This window comes from Mizuhopecten yessoensis, unplaced genomic scaffold, assembly GCF_002113885.1.
Source record: "Mizuhopecten yessoensis strain PY_sf001 unplaced genomic scaffold, ASM211388v2 scaffold11105, whole genome shotgun sequence".
Taxonomy (NCBI): domain Eukaryota; kingdom Metazoa; phylum Mollusca; class Bivalvia; order Pectinida; family Pectinidae; genus Mizuhopecten; species Mizuhopecten yessoensis.
Window position 1 is genome coordinate 803,753 of NW_018408882.1, and position 23,041 is coordinate 826,793.

Consider the following 23,041-nt stretch of genomic DNA (forward strand, 5'->3'; position numbering starts at 1 on the left):
GAAACTCTACAGAACCCAGTGACTCTAAAGAACCCAGTAACTCTACAGAACCCAGTGACTCTACAAAACCCAGTGACTACAGAACACAGTGACTCTACAGAACCCAGTGACTCTACGGAATCCAATGATACTACGGAACCCAGTGACTGTACAGAACCCAGTGACTCTACGGAACCCAGAAACTCTACAGAACCCAGTGACTCTAAAGAACCCAGTAACTCTACAGAACACAGTGACTCTAAAGAACCCAGTGACTTTGTGGAACCCAGTGACTCTACAGAACCCAGTGACTCTGTGGAACCCAGTGACTCTACAGAACCCAGTGACTCTGTGGAACCCAGTGACTCTACAGAACCCAGTGGCTCTACATGTACAGAACCCAGTGACTCTACATGTACAGAACCTAGTGACTACAGAACCGAGTGACTCTACATGTCCCAGTGAATCTACGGAACCCAGTGACTCTACGGAACCCAGAAACTCTACAGAACCCAGTGACTCTAAAGAACCCAGTGACTTTGTGGAACCCAGTGACTCTACAGAACCCAGTGACTCTACATGTACAGAACCTAGTGACTACAGAACCGAGTGACTCTACATGTCCCAGTGAATCTACGGAACCCAGTGACTCTACGGAACCCAGAAACTCTACAGAACCCAGTGACTCTAAAGAACCCAGTGACTCTACAGAACTCAGTGACTCTAAAGAACCCAGTAACTCTACAGAACCCAGTGACTCTAAAGAACCCAGTGACTTTGTGGAACCCAGTGACTCTACAGAACCCAGTGACTCTACATGTACAGAACCCAGTGACTCTACAGAACCCAGTGACTCTACAGAACCCAGTGACTCTACGGAACCCGTTGACTCTACGGAACCCAGCGACTCAACATGTACAGAACCCAGTAGCTCTACATGTACAGAACCCAGTGACTCTACAGAACCCAGTAGCTCTACATGTACAGAACCCAGTGACTCTACAGAACCCAGTAGCTCTACATGTACAGAACCCAGTAGCTCTACATGTACAGAAGCCAGTGACTCTACAGAACCCAGTAGCTCTACATGTACAGAACCCAGTGACTCTACAGAACCCAGTAGCTCTACATGTACAGAACCCAGTGACTCTTTCTGTACAGAACCCAGTAGCTCTACAGAACCCAATGACTCTACATGTACAGAACCCAGTGACTCTACATGTACAGAACCCAGTGACTCTACGGAACCCAGTGACTCTATCTGTACAGAACCCAGTAGCTCTACAGAACCCAGTGACTCTACATGTCCAGAACCCAGTGACTCTACAGAACCCAGTAGCTCTACATGTACAGAACCCAGTAGCTCTATAGAACCCAGTGACTCTACATGTACAGATCCCAGTGACTCTACGGAACCCAGTGACTCTACAGAACCCAGTAGCTCTACATGTACAGAACCCAGTGACTCTACAGAACCCAGTGACTCTATAGGTGAGTATAACATCCTGAGCGATACAGGAGTTGACCTTACCCTGCACTGTCATCTCAAACAATTATCACTTCTTAAAACAATAGTGTCTTTCCTTCAATTTAAGCCTAATATTTCCTTGGACCTGTCAAGACAAAAAAAAAGATAGATTCTTCACTTTTTGCCTTTCAAGTAAATCAAACATAACAATTCATTAACCCCTCCCCAAGCCTGTTTCCCCCCCCCCCCCAACATATTTTGATAATCAAAAAAGAAGTTTTCCTGTTAATTAAGCTATCTTCAATGATGTCAGCTCTGATAGATCACCATGATATATTGTTATCAAACTTATAATTCAAACTTCCTGAAAAAGAAGATATCGCATTCCCAACGTTGATTTACCTGTCATAGATAGGGACTACATTTAGCCTACAGATAGAGATATCGGTCATCAGGAAACATTGCCTCCATCTGTCACTCTGTTTAGCATCATGTCAAGGTCAAGGGCAATACACAGCAGAAAAGCAATTACCATGGAAACGGATAATGTATCTCAATATATCAAGACAAATTTTGGCAAACTGTTAATTTGTACATCATTCTACTTGAACCATAATTTTATTAAAATAGTTCCAGGTTAAAGCCATCAAAGTGTATGCAGTTATCCCTAGACTTAAGGATCCCTGTCCCACTGTACTGTGGTTTTCTTATATACAGTAACCTCCCCTTAACTTCTGTTTGGATATACCTTTAACACAGTTAGGCCAGGACACTTCAGTTGACCAAGTAGCTAAATTGGTTAGACCTATAGTATAACAATCTGAAGTTCGGGGATAGAATCCCGGTCTAACCCCAACGTTTGTTTACATTCAGAACACTGTTGTTGATTGTATTTTGTTTATTTCATCTTTGTTATTTCTCATTAAAGTACAGTTTTCTCTCAGAAATTATTTGTCAAAGCTATGACTAGTTATGCTGGAAAATAACAGTTTCCCAACACGTAGTGACAGCGTTTGGCAGTGGTACACTGCCACTGGTACCCCCCCCCCCCCCCCCCCCCAAAAACCCCNCACAGCTTTTATTAGACGACAGCCAGCCGTTTTTTTAAGCCAGGATTAAGTTAAGGAAATACCCAATACTTTCTTGGCTGTCATGTTAGGAATAAATTTCTATAATCTGCCTTTACCCAAGACAAAATAACTCATACCATAATTCAAGATGGGGGAAATGATGGTAGATATTCAGTCGGTAATACAGAGAGATTTCATTCAAGATATGACCTGGATGTTGACCTCTCCTGTAGATGAACATGTAACACATGCAATCCTGATAACCAGTCCAAACCCTGGCAATCTGATATCCAGGTCTCCATCTGAGAGGGAGGAATGTGGTTGATGCATGTAAGATAGACCCCCCTGGGAGGTACAGATGGTGTAATGCTCTGTCATCAAGATACCTCTGGAGAAGATCAGGCCCCTCCTTCATCAATCGAGACGATTTATCGGGACTACACTACCACATCTAAATCAACTCATCACGGAAGTAAAATAAGTACAGTTTATTGGGAAATTTACACTGCAGTTTAACTTTCTCAAATTGTTCGCCCTTTGCAATTATTCCCCCCCCCCCCCAATTTTTTTTTTTTTTTAAATTTTATTAAAAATGTATAAGTAAATTACCTAACTTTAAATAAGTTTCTTCTAATTTGAAATCAATTTCTGTTGATTAAATAACAATTTTAAAAGTGATTTTGTAAAACTTTAAATGACCCTCGAAGAATTGTAACCATTTAAACAGAAATATATTATCTTAAATCATTATCCACAAGTCGTAACCACATAAAGGGAAATATCTATATTTGAAATCTGATTCAGATGGTCAAAACCATTTAGAAGTAAAAATAAATCAAAGTAATATTTTATCAAATGTAAGCATATGACTGCATGCAGTCCAGGGCGGATCAAGCTCAGTCGATCTGGAAGCATTATTTTCAGAGGTATAGGAACAGATCATATTAGAAATATAGGTAGTCATGAAATAAGAAGAGAATATCAAAGTGTCTAAAAAACCAAAATTTGACAGTCTATGTCATATTCAAGTATAACATAACACATTGAAATTCATGACTGAATACTGTTGGCATTCATACAGGGTATGAATACCATGGGACAATTAATGCTGATGTCATCACTACATGTAGTATGACACCATAATTGTTACGTTGGGTATCACTGACCCTCCCTGGATAGATGGCTGTTCTATTCATTCTACTTCACAAATAAATCATTTGAACTCAAACTGAATACTGTTGGCATTCATAATGCCGATGAATGCCAACTGAAATACTTAAAGTGCACAACATCTTAATAGTTCACTAAAAGAATTAAGTACACAACCTAAGACAGTATCTATGTTCAAAATTTTGTGAGATGACTTAGAATCCTTTCTTACATGATATACAAAGGAAAACCTTGTTATATCGCCACCATTTGTCAAGAGAAATTTTGGCATTATAAAGGGGTTTGGCAAAAATTGAGGGAAACATATAAAGGAATTCGTAAAAAAAAACCAGAAATAGGGACATTGAAATATGTTGGCGGTAAACGGAGGTTGGAGGTGGCAAAGGAAAAGAGGGCGTTATATCGAGTCACATAAAATAAAACAATTTGTTCTGAGGAGCTGTGAAGTAGTGACGCCTTGAGAATCAGTCTTCTTTCGTAGTCATTTTTTAATTTAAAAAAAAGTAAATTTGTTCTGTCATACAGACTTCAGTTCAATACAAACCATACTCATTTAGCAGTAAAGTCAGAAAAAGCGTCAGAAATCCAGCTGAATGTTTCACTCAAAGAAATAGACTGGTATTTTGATAAGATGAGAAGTTGATAGGTTCCTGAAACAGCCTGTCTGATTGAATTCATTCTTAGTTTACCCATCTTTCAAATCCGATGTACTATTTTCTCTGATAATTGGCGTCCACTTATCAGTTCTAGAAATTGAGCTTTGAAACGTAATTCTGAAAAAAAAACGTGTATTTTACATTTCCGTACCTGGTTGGTTAAACTTGGTGCAAATAATTGCTGAGTTTTGGGTTTCACTCCACTTCCTTTGATCAAATTTCAAATTTTATCAATATATCCTCTGTGCCTTCTGATAGTTCTGATGATTTAATATTCAAAAATAGTAACAACGATGTATGTTTTAAAGTGCTTTACTTTTACCGTATTTTACCTGAAATAAGCCCAGGCTAGGGTACCTGTATCATATGGCATAGTTCTACAGAGGAAGTCGTTTATAGCAATATAACCAAATTGCCCCCTTTTGGCCCCGCCCTCAGCCCCACCATTTGTACAATTTTGAATCCCCACCACCTAGGGATGCTCCCAGTCTAATATGGTTGATATCCATCGCTTAGTTTCAGAGAAGAAGTCGCTTAAAGCAATATAGCCAAATTGCCCCCTTTTTGCTCCGCCCCTCAGCCCCCTGGGGGGTCAGCCCCACCATTTGTACAATTTTGAATCCTCACCACCTAGGGATGCTTCCAGTCAAATTGATTTAAATTCCAATCAGTGGTTAAAAAGAAGAAGTCGTCTAAAGCTAATAATCAACAACAGTGCTCTGAGTGTAATACAATCTCATCGGTGCTAGACTGGGATTTGAACCCTTGACCACAGATTGATGGACTATCACTCTAACCAATTAGCTACCTACGTGTCAACAGAGGTGACCTAACGGTGCTATTTGTCCAAACGGAAGTTAAAGGGAGGTTACTCTATATAGGAAAACCTACAGTGCATTGGGACTATGTTCCTTAAGTCTCGTATTATGCAAAACTCCCAAACTTTAACATGTTTTAGAGATAAGAGGAGATGTACAATTCTAGCCCTTCCTAAAGGTAAGCTCAACACCCATTTGTCTCCATCTCTAAGTATAATGCTTCCTGGATTATTACAAATAAATGTACAGGAAGTATCAAGATTTCCTTGGCTTATTCTGTCTAACAATATCAGAGGAGAAAAAAGAGAGGAAGAACGAAATAGGGGAAGGGAAGATGGAAAGAAGGAGAGTGAAGAGATGAGAAGGAGAGGAGTAAAAGAAAAGAAAAGAGAGAAAAAGAAAACAAGGAAGTGGATAAAAAGGAATAAGAGAGGAGGAGGGATAAAGGAAGAGAAGAAGAGGGACAAAGAAAGAGAGGAAGTAGAAAAGTACAGGAGTAGGAACAGTAGCAGAGGATAAAAAAAAAGAAAGTGGGTGAAAGCAGACACACATTTTTTCCTTCATTTTTACTACAACAGGAAGTGGAGCAGAAAATAAAATCGTGTTCTACATTTCCTCACCGCACCATTTGAACCAAGCCTTTTTTCCTGACAACATAACGTTATACAGACATTTTAGTCACCCTGTCAAGTACTCTGGATAATTCATTTTTTGGTTTCCTCATCATAATGTCTACATTTCCACATGCCTCGCCTTCACCAAGACCCAACACAGGTGGAAACTAATTTTAGTTACTGCAATATACACTTGAGTTTTCACTTGCTGTAAAAAGCCTAGCACGGAGGCTAAATTTAGAAGATAAGTAATTTTTATCTTCCTCTTCTGTCTAATGTTACACCCTGAGTCACTGCAGATGAAGGAAGGGAGCAGCTATTATCTAAAACAGACACGAGATGGGAGCATTCATTATCCTGGCATTGAACCTCAGAAGAACCAGGAAGGAAAACCCTTTTGTTGTCCAGTTGTCGGATCTTATCGAAAACCTCTTCAAACATTTGAAAACGCAGAGAAATAGTTTCAATCAGTAAATCATTACAGTTTCTTGAAATATACTTTTTGAAATTATACTTTCTTATCATCATGATTACTTCAGCCATCTGGGGTCATGGTGACCAAGTGATCTGGACCACTAGCCCTTTACCACTGGGTCGTGGGGGTTTGAGGTCTATTGCGGGCAGTCGCCAGGTTAGGTACTGACCCGCAACTTTCCTCCACCACCAAACCTGGCATGTCCTTAAATGACCATAGCTGTTAATAGGACCTAACTCATTCACCCTTACACATTTAAACTGAACTTTCCCAGTCCTTGGTTTGTTAAGGTTCAAATGTGACTTTAGGGGCGTATGGGTTAAAACACAAACAAAACAACCCAAACTACAACCATCTACCATGTACCACACTAGTACTGAGACTGACTGTCAGCTAGAATACACCTACCTAACAGTGTGATATAGTGAGCTACTCTATATACCAAATATTACACGGATGTGGAAAGTAGTACTTCAAGTGATATCAACAATATTGTGAATCCCCCCCCCCACAAAATACGGTGATTTAGTATAACAGCCACTGGGACAGATCTAATAACACTGTTTCCTACAACAGTAGGTCAGTGGTACTGAAAACACTAGTGGTCAAATAAACAGTCCCTCCAGGTGGCCACTCGCCTCAGTCATCAGCCAATCATTCTCTCTTGACCACATGGCCCCCTCCCCAATCAAAAATTCCCACCGCAGTCACTGAAGCTTACACCAGACAGATAATAGACAATTCAAGACAGGTCTTAAATGAGCTCGTAAATCTTGTTTGACTACATAGCAATCAACATAATCAGTCCAACAGTGTTACACATGTACTTTTGGTCTACTGTAATACAGTGTCTACAGGTGTTGGGGTGGGCATGGGGTGGTAGTGGGTGGTGGGGTGGAAGTTGGTGGTANCCAATTGTAACCTTAAAAGTGGACTAAAAAAAGCTACAGGCAAAATATCAGTGTCTTGACTTCAGAAGAACCTGTTAAACGATTAAAACACATTTGACCCCTGTGACTTTGAAAGTCAAACAAGGACATTTAAAGTTGAACAAACTTCATAGCCCTTCCTCTCAGAATGCAACTTGCCAAACATCACCACCTTATACCTTTTGTTTATATGAAAAGATGACTTTTAAAGATTTATGCACTATGGACCAGATGTGACCATGAAAGTGTGTCAAGGTCAATTCAGAAGAAGTTGTTTAAAGATTTCAATATATTTGACCCCTGTGACCTTGAATATGGGCGAAAGTCATTAAGTTGAACAAACTTCGTAGCCCTTCATGTCAACATCCTTCTGGCCAAATATCATCATCGTGGTTATACAACAGAAGTCGTTTAAAGTTTTTTAAGACAAGTGAACCCTTTGACCTTGAATATAAGTGAAGGTCATTTGCTTGAACAAACTTGGTAGCCCTTTATACAAGCATGCTACTGGCCAAATATCAACACCCTAGACATTTTGGTTATTTAGAAGAAATTGTTCAAAAGTTTAAACATATTTGACCCCTGTGACCTTGAATATAGGGGAAGGTCATTCATTTGAACAAACTTTGTAGCCATTCATCCCTTCATGCTACTGGCCAAATATCATCATCCTGGGCCTTCTGGTTATTCAGAAGAAGTTGTTTAAAGATTTCAACATATTTGACCCCTGTGACCCTGAATATAGGCGAAGGTCATTCATTTGAACAAACTTGGTAGTGCTTCATCCCAGCATGATATTGGCCAAATATCATCATCCTGGGCCTTCTGGTTATTCAGAAGAAGTTATTTAAAGATTTCAACATATTTGACCCCTGTGACCCTGAATATAGGCGAAGGTCATTCATTTGAACAAACTTGGTAGTGCTTCATCCCAGCATGATATTGGCCAAATATCATCATCCTGGGCTTCCTGGTTATTCAGAAGAAGTTATTTAAAGATTTCAACATATTTGACCCCTGTGACCCTGAATATAGGCGAAGGTCATTCATTTGAACAAACTTGGTAGTGCTTCATCCCAGCATGATATTGGCCAAATATCATCATCCTGGGCCTTCTGGTTATTCAGAAGAAGTTATTTAAAGATTTCAACATATTTGACCCCTGTGACCCTGAATATAGGCGAAGGTCATTCATTTGAACAAACTTGGTAGTGCTTCATCCCAGCATGATATTGGCCAAATATCATCATCCTGGGCCTTCTGGTTATTCAGAAGAAGTTATTTAAAGATTTCAACATATTTGACCCCTGTGACCCTGAATATAGGCGAAGGTCATTCATTTGAACAAACTTGGTAGTGCTTCATCCCAGCATGATATTGGCCAAATATCATCATCCTGGGCTTCTGGTTATTCAGAAGAAGTTGTTTAAGTAAAAAGTTGACGACGGACAGACGGTCAATAGACGACGGATGCCGCACCATGGCATAAGCTCACTTGGCCCTTTGGGCCAGTTGAGCTAAAAACATTCTTGACCCTGTTTCAACTATAATTGATTTTCCTTGCTTTACTACAAATTAAAAACACATATATTTAAAAACCTGTTTTCCTCTGACCTCCTGTTTTGAAATGTATGTATATATTTTGACTGAATGGGATTTACAGTTGAGCTAAAAACACTCTTGACCCTGTTTCAACTATAATTGATTTTCCTTGCTTTACTACAAATTTAAAACATATATATTTTAAAACCTGTTTTCCTCTGACCTCCTGTTTTGAAATGTATGTATATATTTTGACTGAATGGGACTTTTAAAATTTCAAATGAACAGAAACATGTACACTCCAAAATTTCTAACAAGAACTCTAAAATCTCACCCGGTACCTAAAGTACCAAATCAGAACACTTTGGCAACAATTTGATTTTCAATGTCAACTGGATAATTTTCGTGATCATTTTTAATGCAATCTTCTTAAACAGTCTAATTTTTATTAAATCAATAAAGCATACAGAGTTACTTCCCTTCCTACCCAACGTCAAAACTGAAAATGCAATGTTTTACAGATTCTTTCCCACAAAGGAGGTCAAAACAATTTGAGTTACCTCCCTTGAATCTTAAAGCTGGTATCTTATTTGTAGTTAGTGTATGATCCCAAGACTTTCCCAAGAAAGTTCCAGTTGTCTTCCCTAGGGGCCAACAGTTGTAGCAATTCAAATGAATGGTGAGTGAGAGTAATTATACATTCTGATACACTCTATATTCTTGAAAATAATGAAAGTTATTTCACCTGAAATAAAATAGATTAAACCTGTCTAATCTGACTCCTAGCTGTGAGTTCTAACATCCTGTCTAATCTGACCATAAATTATGATCCAAAGGGTGTCGCAATGTACAGGTTAATCTCTAAGCACTTAATTATACACATCCAAATTGCAATCTCATATACAACAATACTAATAAACTTAAAACTGAAGTTAGTGAGATGAAGTTAGTAAAACAGATATCCAGGCCCACAAGCATTAATAAAACCTAGACAAGAGTTACAAGCATGAATGGTACCAAGATTAGAGTTATAAGAATTAACAGTACCTAGATTAGAGTTACAAGCATTAATGGTACCTAGACTAGAGGTACAAACATTAATGGTACCTAGACTAGAGGTACAACATTAATGGTACCTAGACAAGAGGTACAAACATTAATGGTACCTAGACTAGAGGTACAAACATTCATTGTACCTAGACTAGAGGTACAAACAGTAATGGTCCCTAGACTAGAGGTACAAACATTAATGGTACCTAGACCAGAGGTACAACATTAATGGTACCTAGACAAGAGGTACAAACAATAATGGTACCTAGACTAGAGGTACAAACATTAATTGTACCTAGACTAGAGGTACAACATTAATGGTACCTAGACTAGAGGTACAAACATTAATGGTACCTAGACTAGAGGTACAAACATCAATGATTTCATTAATGATCATACTGTTTTTCAGGATTTACACAAAATAATGATAGTCTAGCATGATATGGGACCTGCTGTGTGGATTACGGACAGAAAGTGTAATTTTCTGCAATGTATTTTTAGTGCACTTCAGTTTCACTTTTCCTCCGATGCACAGTTGATTCATAAAGTACAAAGTGTCCTAGACTCCAATACTGGCTACGGATGTCATCAACAGCATTCAACGCAAATGACCTTGACATTGACCTTTGACACCCTAAACAACAAAGTTTACCTATGCCAGAGTCTGGTTTTCGCTCTGGATCAGGACTCGAGTCTTTTTTGTATCTCTGTTGACCCCCAGTCTGGTAAAGCTCCATGTTTGGGGTGATCCCTGGGGGTGGGGGAGGAGGGGGCAGGAAGTCATCATCCATGGGTGGTGGCGGAGGAGGGGGGAGGTCGTCATCTTCCATTTGTGGGTGTGGCACGTTCTGACCTGTGGGCACATCTGTTATCAGTGGAGGAGACAGCAAATCCGAATATATTCACATAATACAAAGTCTTAATAAATATTATTCTTTTAGTGTAAATGAGAATGACACTTTCAAAGACATCAGATATTTTAATGAGAAAGATTCATCTCATCAAAATAGTCACATGTCCTAAGCATGATCATAAGCTGTTACGATAACTTTACACGAGTCAAGGATATTAACAAAGCATGCTTAAAACAAAGCTTTGAAAGGAAAACACACGAATTTTAATGAATATATATAACCAGGCATTCTGTATTAAAAGCAAAGAAATTATTTATAATAATAACAATTGTTAGTAAAATGATTGCAAAGTTAAGTAAATATAATTAATCTTGTTAAGTCTATACTAGTAGAAACAGGAGCTATAACTCAAAGAAACCCAACACCAATATATATATGTATACTGTATACTGGGAAATTTTCGGTGCAGTTAATTTTTGCCTTTTACGCCCTCTGGAATGAGAGCAAATTTATCATTACAGTAAACACTAGTCAGCAACATAATTTACATATTAATAAAATGTGAGAGTCGAAATTAACACTGAGCGAGTTTGGATTTCACAGGCGAAGGGCGAAAGTTTGACTGGGCGAAAGTTTGACTGGGCGAAAGTTTGACCGGGCGAAAGTTTGACCGGGCGAAAGTTTGACTGGGCGAAAGTTTGACCGGTATACAGTATATGACTTGCTGCTGTTGCATGCTTACCTTTGTCCCATGGCTTGGCACCTGTTGATTTCAATTTGGGTAAAAATACTGCAGCAGGTTCTGCCTCCTTTCCTGATGGAGGGTTTGTCTTTTCTGTAAAAGTACAGCCAGTGAAATGAGTGGAAAATGGTCCTATCAATATATACCTAAACAAGGCATTGCCTAGCTTGCCTTATTTTGTATGACTATAATCCTGGTTGTGATTATGCTGGGCTACAGATATGTCTGAAGTGTTGGAAGGAAGAGGGTTTGGCCTTGGATTTCTCTAAGAATGGAGACTTACTGTTAAATCACTAATTTTCATGTTCCTTTTTTTTTTTTTTAAATTTAATTTTTTGTTGATTTGGTAGGTAGTCTTCATCCACGAATGCATAGGTTCCCAAAGTAATTACAAGTTTCATATAAAGCAATTCTCCGTTTGAGTGTGTACTCCGTATCCATGAATTCATGTACCCAAGAAATGCTGTTTTGTTGGTAAACCACAAAGTTTTGGCCCCACGAAAATATCTGATTGAACAGTATTAAACACCAAGAGGTTTCGGGGGATGGTATTTGGCCCTGGTCTGGCGACCTATAATTTACCTATAGGTGTTGGTAGACATGCCTTCAGCATTGGTTCCTGTAGGACTAAAGCAAGTAACTTAGAGTTTTGGGTAGGCAAGGATACAAGGCCCAGTACATATATTCAACTTAGACCAGAGACACCATTTACTAAAAGGTTTGGGTGAGGCTGGTTTGACACCAGGGCCATCTCATACTAAACACCCACAGGTTTACCTGGAGGTTTGGGTAGGGAAAGGTTTACCTTAGTAGCCTCTAGGACTAAAGGCTTCACTTACTTCAAGGTTTGGGAAGGGCGGGTCTGACCCTAGGTTCCTCTAGGACTGGAAATCAAACTTACCTAGAGGTTTGGGTGGGGAGGGTTTGACCCTAGTTTCCTCTCCGACTGGAGGCTCGACTTACCTGGAGGTTTGGGTGGGGAGGGTTTGACCGTAGTTTCCTCTACGACTGGAGACCTGTCTTTCCTGGAGGTTTGGGTGGGGAGGGTTTGATCGTAGTTTCCTCTACGACTGGAGACCTGTCTTACCTGGAGGTTTGGGTGGGGAGGGTTTAACACTTGGTTCCTCTATGACTGGAGGTCTGACTTACCTGGGGGTTTAGGTGGGGAGGGCTTGACCGTAGTTTCCTCTAGGACTTGAGACCTGTCTTACCTGGAGGTTTGGGTGGAGAGGGTTTAACCCTCGGTTCCTCTAGGACTGGCTGTGGTTCAGGTTGTTGAACACTTGTCTGCTGAACCGTTCGTAAAGTAACCTTGCTGAGCTCCTCAACAAGGTTCTTGCTCTGTAACTGCTGCTGTTTCTGTTGTTTCGGTCTGATAACGGCCGCCTGACCAGGGAGAGGCATCGTATGCTGCTTCTTATTGCCTTGGTCGTGTGAGTCATCTCCTTTGGATTGTTTTTTCCCAATTTCAAAAGAAGAAATTTGGGGTCTTCCAGGAATCTTTGATATTGGTGGAGGTGGAGGTGGGGGTGGGTTTGCCACTTTGGGAACTGTGGTTGGAACAACGGGTGGGGGAACTTTGTGTGGTGTGTTATGTGGAGAGGAATCTGATATCATTTCTGGAGGGGGTGGGGGTAACGGTGGGGAAGGCGGACGATTATTTTCCAAAGTTGCCGCCACAAACCGTGCTGCCACAGGTAATGGAGGAGGTGGAGCAGGGAAGCTGGGCGGGCCAAGCCCAGACCTTTGACTTTCAGACATAGCACCAGGGTCCGGGGTAACAACCCGTGGGTCTGCTGATTTGCGTGGCATTACTGGGGAAGACACCTTTTCATTTTTTCTCGTGAGAGAAGATTGTCTCTGTAAGCTTGGGCTATGTGGGGCTGACCCCGGGCCAACTTTTGGCAATGGAGGAGGCGATGCAGTTCTGTGTGAAGGTGAATATTGGGGCTGTTGCATAGCTGGCAGCTGTCCATGGTGTTGACCTTGGGGTGTGTGTGTATGTCCTTGACCTTGTCCATAATAGCCTTGACCTTGATGACCTGGTGATGCTGGAGCACCATACTGACCACCATTGCTGGCAGGATGTCCTTGACTTTGGCCGTAGTAACCTTGACTTTGGTGACCTGGTGATGCAGGAGTCGCGGGATGACCTTGACTGTAAACGCTTGGACTTTGGTGACCCGGTGAAGCTGGAGCACCATACTGCCCACTACTTGTAGCCTTATGCTTTTCGACCAGTGAATATGGATGAGGTTGTCCGATTGGCTCATATGTAGGATCGCCAGGTGGTGACACATCGGGAACATCGTAATACTTTCCATCACTTGACCTACGGTGAGTTTTCGGTGACCCTGGCAGATTCACTATGTAAGAGAACGGCTTGTTTGGGTTCTGATGGCTTGGACTACGAGGACTGACCAAGGGACTGGCCACCATTTTCTTTTGTAACCGGGGCGACATCTGCAGGGGTGGGATGTTGATTGGTGGGTGGGGTGGCTGTGGCTGATGCTGGGGACTGTGATGGCCGTCGTCCATGTACAGCGCTGTATCATCGTAAATCCCACTCGAGGAAGAGGAGGTCTGTAACCACACAACAAAGGGAACGAAAAAATTACTGAGGTATCAGTGAAACTCTATTCTACTTTTGCTTTTTTCTTTGGGTTTTAAAAGGCTATCAAACTGGTTGTTATTTGTTAATTAATTTCACGAGATCTTGTTCATAGGTCCAACACCTATTGTTGTGCATTGAAGCTGCTACTACCAGCCTTCCTATGGAGTTTGTTGGATGAGCAATTTTGATATCAGATTTTTCAACGGAGTGTCCTCTTACCAAATTCAAACACCAATAGGTGTTTTTTATATATATAATTTAATCCAAATAATGTATGTTTTTAAAATAAGCTGAACGAAATAAAACATTTCAGTAATCTGATTTGTCACAGTGCTGCAGAGAAGCTGACAGTACTGCATACCAGGGAAATGTTCACCTTTTCATCCTCTGTAATGAGTGCAAATTTATCATTACAGCACACCAAACACTAGTAAACAACATAATATACATAGAAATTAAATGAGAAGAGCAAATTTAATATTTGGTGAATTTGGATGTCGTAGGGTGTTAATTTTACTGTTTTTTTCCCCAGTATACAGTATTTTCTTTCATTCATTATTAGGAATGCTAATCATGTTGTTTGTCTTTATATAATGTCTTAGTACTCACCCTGCTGCCAGTACTTAGTCGCGTACTAGGACTCCGCCTTGGTGGTGCCGGCGCTGGGACAGTGCGTCTCTGACTCCCATACTCCCCCTTTAATATCAACCACAAATTGTATATTGTTAGTACAGTAGATTCCTCTTAATATCACTTCTCATTTGTCAGAGAAAAACATGATATTAACCGAAACATGACATAAACAGAATACATATTTTCTGATGTTTTTTAACCCTCAAAACCGGAAGGGAACTTAGTCAAATGCCTAAGTGATTTGGCTCTACGAAGAAGATTGATATTTTGTAACTAACCTTGTTCTATACCCTAGTTGAAATATAGATATAAGTAGAGAAATAAATTTATTATTTGTATTTCATTTCAGTACGCAGTTACATTTCATATTGTTAAGTAGCAAAATGACGATCAGTACGTTTGTAATTATGATTGTTTACTGCAGTAGTGATGTAGGCATACAAGTGTTTGGCTGGTATTCTGCATCAAATTCAATTGTAAACATGAGACTTGGTAAATATTTACCTATATCTTGATATTTATAATGTTCTTTCTCTAGTAACATCTTTTTATGGGTTAATTTCCTTAGATATTTGCTGCAAGTGTGTAATCGAAGATAGTACACATGTTATAATTAGTTGAAAGAATACATCACACTTGGCATTAGAAAAGTTTACAGATGTTAGACTGCTCAGTAGCTCCCCACCCACAGGTGAATATCATGTTAACAAGTATGTAAGTCAACCTATTGTTTAACAGTCAGCCAGGTGTAACCTATTTTTTGACAGTCAGCCAGGTGTAAAAAATACCCTGTTAGGTCAAGGCATTGTTTACATAATGCGTCCAGGGTGTGAAAGAAGGTCCCCAGGGCATTTATCATGAATCATTACCATCATTTACCTGTATTTTTTTTGTGGCAGTGGCCAAAATAAAGTGATATTAAGAGAAATCAACATAAAATCAGGTGATAATAAAAGAATTGAATTGCATAGATTATATAGCAGGAAAAACGGTGCATCAAAAAAACATGATAATAACCGAAAAGTGACATTAACAGACGTGATATTAGGTGAAATGTACTGTAACAGTGACCTTGACCTTAAAAGAAACTTTTTAAACACCTATTACACATCTTCATATCACTCTGTATCCCCACATCAAATTTCAGAAAGATTAGTCTTTTGGATTGTGAGATAATGTAGGGAAAACAAAAGTGTATAAGACAAGAGGCCCAGAGGGGCTGTATTGCTCACCTGTTTCTTACGTTACATGAAACTGACCTATAGGTTACTTCAGATGAAATTTGGTAACTAGAACACAAGACATTTTAACATCTTTTAAACGGTTCTTAAGATATTGTTGTTTGAAATTTGAAATTTGAATCTTTAATTAAAAGCTTTTAACCCACGCTGACATTTGACTACGGCTAGCACTGAAAGTTGATCTTTGACCTCATTACTGTAATAAAGAAAAAGGTTAAAACTTCTGGTCTACATAACATACCCAAGTACCATGACTCTAGTCCAAATGGTTCTTAGGATATTGTTGTTTGAAGTTTTTAACATATTTGACCCCTGTGACCTTGAAATTAGGTCAAGGTCATTTTAATGATAACACTTCATAGCACTCCAAACCAGGTACCTACTGGCCAAATATCATGACCCTGGGCATTATGGAACATGAGAAGAAGATTGTTAAAGCTTTTAACCCATGTTGACCTTTGACTCCGGGTAGCACTTAAAGTTGACCTTTGACATCATTAATGTTATTAAGAAAAACTAGAAATATGTCAAAATGACATGAAAGTCACTCCATCTCCTACATTTGTATATGATCTTAAGTGGTTCAAAAGAAAAAGTTGACGGACAACAGACGACGGATGCCGCAGTACGGCATCAGCTCACCTGGCCCTAAAAATCATTACTTCAGCAAATTGTTCACTGTTGTGTAAGTGTGGATGGATGGACAGACAGACAGACAGACAAAAGGACAAATAAACACAGTAATTACAACAGGGAACCTCCGATAAATCTCTAATAAACTTGAGTATCAGAAAATCTTCAGCAATTGTTTTACCGTTGAGCATAAGCAATTGTTTGTGATGAGTAAAGGGGGGTAACTCTTTTAGCCTTGACTATTTAAGTGTTAACTGTTGACGGTAAAGAGTTATTTTCCAGTTAAATTTATGTAGTTTTCTCTCTTTATATATGTAAATTCTAAATGTAAATTTCTCTATATCTATACAGAGGTAATAATAGGTAGTGGGCCTTTTTTTAGGGAGTAAGAGCATTTTGAAATTTAAAACTGCCGATACATATGACTCACTTCTGTAGCGATAACCAGACAACTGTAAACAAGTCGGGGAGGCTGGTTTTTGCCAGTTATATTGACATGGTCAGTTTTGGCCAGTTATATGGACATGGTCAGTTTTGGCCAGTTATATGGACATGGTGCACTATTTAGATCAAATACAAGACATTGATTTCAAATTTCATTATTAGCTTTAGTAAATGGGAAAGAAACACCAAATAGAAAAGTGCTAAAGAAGTTGGTCTCTTCTTCGTTGGCGATGCACACAAAACACACAACACTAAGACCCTCCATCTTACAATAATATTAACCACTGCATGACAATAGGCCAAGAGGGCCTGTATCGCTCACCTGGATATTTGAGTAATCATGGACAAATGTTCTCAAAAAAAGTAATATTGCAATTTTTCCATATATTGGGCCTCCTTAGCTTAAAAGTGTTCCAGACTAAATGAAATTTTATACTACTTTATCCCAGCATAATACTGGTCAAATATCATCATCCAGGGCCTCCTGGTTATTCAGATGAAGTTGCTTACAGGTTTTTATATATTTGATGCCAGTGACCTTGAAAGTAGGTCAAGGTCATTCATTTGGGAAAAGCTTATAGCACCCCGTCCCAGATACCTACTGGCCAAGTATCATCACCATATGTGTCTTATTTATTTAGACGAAGTCACTCAAAGGTTTTAACAAATTTGAACCATGTGACCTTCAACCACTGTCAAGGTCATCCAGTTGATGAAACATCATAGCACTACAACCCAGGTAACTACTGGTCAAATATCATCACCCTGGGCCTCCTGGTTATCCAAACGAAGTTGTTTTAAAGGTTTTCACACATTTGACACCTGTGACATTGAAAGAAGGTCAAGGTCATTTATTGAGGAGACTTTATAGCACTTCATCCCAGGTAACTACTTGCCAAATATCATCACCCTGGGCCTCATGGTTATTAAGAAGAAGTTGTTTAAAGGTTTTTAGCACATTTGACCCCTGTGATCTTGAAAGTTGGTTGAATTCATTTATTTGAGGAAAGTTTATAGCACTTCATGACAGGTACCTACTGGCCAAATATCATCACAGGGACNAGGGAGGGGAGGTAAAAGTCTCTATGACAGGGAGGGGAGGTTAAAGTCTCTATGACAGGGAGGGGAGGTAAAAGTCTCTATGACAGGGAGGGGAAGTAAAAGTCTCTATGATAGGGAGGGGAGGTAAAAGTCTCTATGACAGGGAGGGGAGGTAAAAGTCTCTATGACAGGGAGGGGAGGTATATTTACCTGATTGGCTGGTATTGTGTCATAGATCTGTGATTGTGAGTACAGGTCCCTTGGACAGGGAGGCGGGTTTCCTGAATCACAGATGAAATCCCCATGAGGAGGGGGAGGCAGGCCCCGATACTGTACATGACCATTCATATCGTCCTCGTTGTCGCCTTCAGCTTGTTCAGGCCTTGGATATACAAAATCGTAGTCATCGAGATCTTTGTCTAAAATAAAAATAAAATTAAAGAAATTTAACATCAAAGATATATTTTATTGATTAAGACAAGTATTAAGGTACACGACAGTTTTTCTGTTCGGAACAGAAATACTTACAGGTTATGCAGGTTTCTACGTGTATACTTATATACATTCATAAAGTTTAATGCATTAGCATAAATATTTGTGAATTACAAACATACATGCTAATATAGAAAGTATCCCCCTGTAAAATGAGGCAGAAACATTTTTCTTTCAAAATGAAAGTGATAACCATTATATAAAAGTTTAGTTTTTAATGAAAAAAGAGAAAATTCACCTGATTATGAGAAAACGTAGCAGTTTTTTTACAATATAAAAGGTTCAGCCTCCTATGCAAAGAGAACAACAATTTTTTTCACTGAAGCAATGTGAGTCTGTTATCAACATCTGCCTTTAGGCTAACATGACAAAATGTTCTCATTACCCAATAAAGAAGGTTCAAAGCTTCTGCAAACAAACACTCTTCTGCCAGTACAAACTATAACTGTGTAACGTGAAAGCTTGATCACGTTTTGAACCACTACTCTGCAATGTGGAATCAACAGAACGGCTCATTGATTGAGACTATTTCATTATCTAAATTAGGGTTGGAAGGATATTCAATAAGGAATGGGAGAATTTCATGAGATGAAGTTTGAGTATTCAAGGAAATAAAATCTACCATTTTATCACACTAACCCGTAAAAACCTGAATCAATGATCACAAGTGTTTAACAGTTTGCGTAGGTATATGTACATAACAACTGATGAAGCCCTGATTTTAATATTAATGTTGACATATTTTTCAGCTTCACCGAAAAATGGAACCTAATGCTTGCTATAATATGAAGACTTTAAATTCCGAATAAGTTGTATCTGAGTACGTATGTATGCTATGAATCCACTTTAGGTACCAATTGTATAATTGTATTTCAAGGTTCAACATTTGGACACCTCCTTGAATGGAATAAAATGGAACAATTGTTTGAGTTATCGCGTAAACAAGCAAAAGTTAAGTGTGATACGCCAAAACACGGAAAGTTGAATCTCGACAGAAAAAATTGTAATATATGTTGAACATTATTGCTTCTAGCATTACAGTACAAAATTTGAAAGGAATTGATTAAAAAATAGAAGAGTTCTTGCATTTACTACACAATGCCCTTATTTGGCAATAAAAGGGGCATAACTCCACCAAAAATGCATGAACACTTCTGAAATGCGAACTTGTTTGAGTTATATTGGTATGCAATATGTGTACATATAAGTTTCATCAAGATGTGTTGATGAATGAAGGCAGGAGAGCGATGACAAGGAAAAGTTAATGGACGGACATTTGACAAGGCAGCCCATACCATGGGCGACGGGCATATAAAAAACACAGTGCAGTGGGACAGGGATCCTTAAGATGTTTTGTGATCCTGGGATAAGGAGATGAACGATTCCCCTGAAACTTGAACGAACTCTCACACTGTACACCCATGCTGTGTGTCGGGAAGGTCAATAGATTGACCACTGATCCACTCTGCCCACTTTGCACCAGTTGGTGACGAACACAGTAGACAAGTAACAATGATGTAAATACTACTTGACAAATCTTGTGTACTTCCCTGTTTTTTTTACACAAACATCCCAGAGGTTACGCATACTTGGCACATCAATTTCTGTACTTCTTATACCAACGTCTTGTTCCTATAAATACCATGTTCAGATCGTTGTCTCTGTCGTATCTAACAAGTGTGTTGGTCTTAACCTCTAGAATGTGTTTATTTTTGATACACGTTCCCCAGAAAACTCACACAGCATCAGTACCACTTCCCTTAAGGATCCCCGTACCACTAACAAAAACACGTTACTACGCATTAGAAACTGTGAGTCAGCATGATTATAGCTTTGATAATTTACTTCTGAAAAGAAAAGGGATACCTTGCAGGACTTCTATGGAAGAAATGTTTAAGATGAAATGAATAAAATACAATCAATAAAAGTGTTTTGAGTGTAAAAGTTCAGTGGGGCTAGGCCGGGTACCCAGGTCAACAGAAGTGTCTTGGTCCAACTTGTTCTACAGTTACATTCAAACGGAAGTTAAGGGGACGTTACTGCATTTATATAGAAAAGTCGCAGTGCAGCGGGACAGGGATCCTAAAACAGATCTGTATTGCTGCAAATATACCACTGAATTTTTTCATAATCCAGATATTTTGTTTGAAAACAAAATTGCATACAAGGACAGAATGTTAAAGCCTCGGGCTAGACACTAATTAAGGAATCCTACTCAGAGAGTGAAGAGCTTTTTCTGTCTTCCTCCCAAAGCGGGGAAAGCGTATATGAGTCTTTGACATCAAATTATCCAAATATGACAATCTAATTGTTTCCCACACAGCCAGGGCCAAGCCCGAGCTTATGGTGTAGAGGATGTTACGTTGGATTTTCAAGAAAAATATTTAAAGGAGAATGTTAGCAGCCAGCCTCCCTGTGGAGTATTGGCATAGCTGAGACATAATGCTGGTTCTACAACCCTATACAGGCCGAGGTTGCTCAGCTTATACTGTCAAAAAACAAATTCACTACGGAGAAAATTTCAACAACTCTGCAAATAAAAAATTTATTCTGTGCATGCATGTTTGGATTTAAAATGTTTTTCTTTGTACAAGAACCTTGAAAATGTCCATTAATTTTCATAATAATGAACATTATTTAGGGAATGATGCTAACATGACTTAGCAGACTCTGGTTCACATGTTCCAGGTCAATATGCCCCAGCATCACTCCACTTGATTGGACCAGAGGTGACAATTGAGTGTGTCAGGACACCAGGATTTTCCTTGCTAAAAGCTAGGTCCTCACTTGTAATCAATAAAACATGACTTTGTATGGCAGCAGTCAGTAAGTACAGGTCTGGCTGGTGGACAGCAAGTGACCAGGCTTTCTAAGTAAGTCTTCCAATCAAATGGACTTTTTGGTTCAGTAACATCTCTTTACCCACCCCTTCCTCCCCACTTCCACAATTACAATCACACACACTTTCTGACAGCAGTTTTGTGACCCATTTCTTACATCATCACCATCATCATCGTAAACTGACAACATTTTTGAGGCCCTCTTCCTGTCAAACATAATTAATTGTGACCCTCTTCATGGCAATATCGTATTCAATATCTTTGTTTCTGACAACAACTCTGTAAGGTGACAATATCTCTGTGACCTGACATCCTTGTGACCACTGTCCTAACATCTCTGTGACCACTGTCCTAACATCTCTGTGACCACTGTCCTAACAACTCTGTGACCTGACAACTCTGTGACCACTGTCCTGACAACTTTGGGACCTGATAACTCTGTGACCATTGTCCTGACAACTCTGGGACCTCATAACTCTGTGACCATTGTCCTGACAACTTTGGGACCTGATAACTCTGTGACCACTGTCCTGACAACGCTGTGACCACTGTCCTGACAACTCTGCGACCACTGTCCTGACAACTCTGTGATCTGACAAATCTGTGATCTGACCTCTCTGTTACTTGACCTCTTCGTTACCTGACAACACTGTGACCACTGTCCTGACATCTCTGTGACCACTGTCCTGACATTTCTGTGACCTGATAACATCTCTGTGACCGGACACCTCTGTGACCACTGTCCTGACAACTTTGGGACCTGATAACTCTGTGAACATTGTCCTGACAACTCTGTGACTACTGTCCTGACAACTCTGTGCCCATTGTCCTGACACCTCTGTGACTACTGTCCTGACATCTCTGTGACCATTGTCCTGACAACTCTGGGACCTCATAACTCTGTGACCATTGTCCTGACACCTCTGTGACTACTGTCCTGGCAACTCTGTGACTACTGTCCTGACAACTATGTGACCTGACAACTCTGTGACCACTGTCCTGACAAATCTGTGACCACTGTCCTGACAACTCTGCGACCACTGTCCTGACAACTCTGTGATCTGACAAATCTGTGATCTGACCTCTCTGTTACTTGGCCTCTTTGTTACCTGACAACACTGTGACCGCTGTCCTGACAACTCTGTGACCTGACATCTCTGTGACCACTGGCCTGACATTTCTGTGACCTGATAACATCTCTGTGACCTGACAACTCTGTGCCCACTGTCCTGACAACTCTGTGACTACTGTCCTGACAACTCTGTGACCACTGTCCTGACAACTCTGTGACCTGACAAATCTGTGATCTGACCTCTCTGTTACTTGACCTCTTTGTTACCTGACAACACTGTGACCACTGTCCTGACAACTCTGTGACCTGATAACATCTCTGTGACCACTGTCCTGACAACTCTGTGACCTGACATCTCTGTGACCACTGTCCTGACATTTCTGTGACCTGATAACATCTCTGTGACCTGACAACTCTGTGAAAACTGTCCTGACAATTTTGGGACCTGACAACTCTGTTCCACTAGTCTGACAACTCTGTGACTGGACAATAACTTTGGGACCTGACAACTCTGTGATCTGACAACTCTGTGACTGCTGTGCTGTGACTACTGTCCTGACATTTCTGTGACCTGATAACATCTCTGTGACCTGACAAATCTGTGACCATTGTCCTGACATTTCTGTGACCTGATAACATCTCTGTGACCTGACAACTCTGTGAC

General features: G+C 39.8%; 1 protein-coding gene across 14 annotated transcripts in view; it reads right to left on the reverse strand.

The window, feature by feature from the left end:
- The window catches only part of LOC110465917 (unconventional myosin-XVI-like), a 167,427-nt gene that overhangs the window by 49,237 nt on the left and 95,149 nt on the right, over nt 1–23,041 (reverse strand). For 12 of the 14 annotated variants that reach the window (XM_021522082.1, XM_021522088.1, XM_021522089.1 and 9 more), the window contains exons 30-34: nt 18,184–18,392; nt 14,591–14,677; nt 12,579–13,950; nt 11,368–11,460; nt 10,424–10,636 (exon numbers count right to left, since the gene is read on the reverse strand). In XM_021522082.1, coding sequence (XP_021377757.1) covers nt 10,424–10,636; nt 11,368–11,460; nt 12,579–13,950; nt 14,591–14,677; nt 18,184–18,392 — 1,974 coding nt within the window. The remainder of the gene's footprint in view (nt 1–10,423; nt 10,637–11,367; nt 11,461–12,578; nt 13,951–14,590; nt 14,678–18,183; nt 18,393–23,041) is intronic. The other 2 variants (XM_021522084.1, XM_021522087.1) reach the window with 2 other exon arrangements.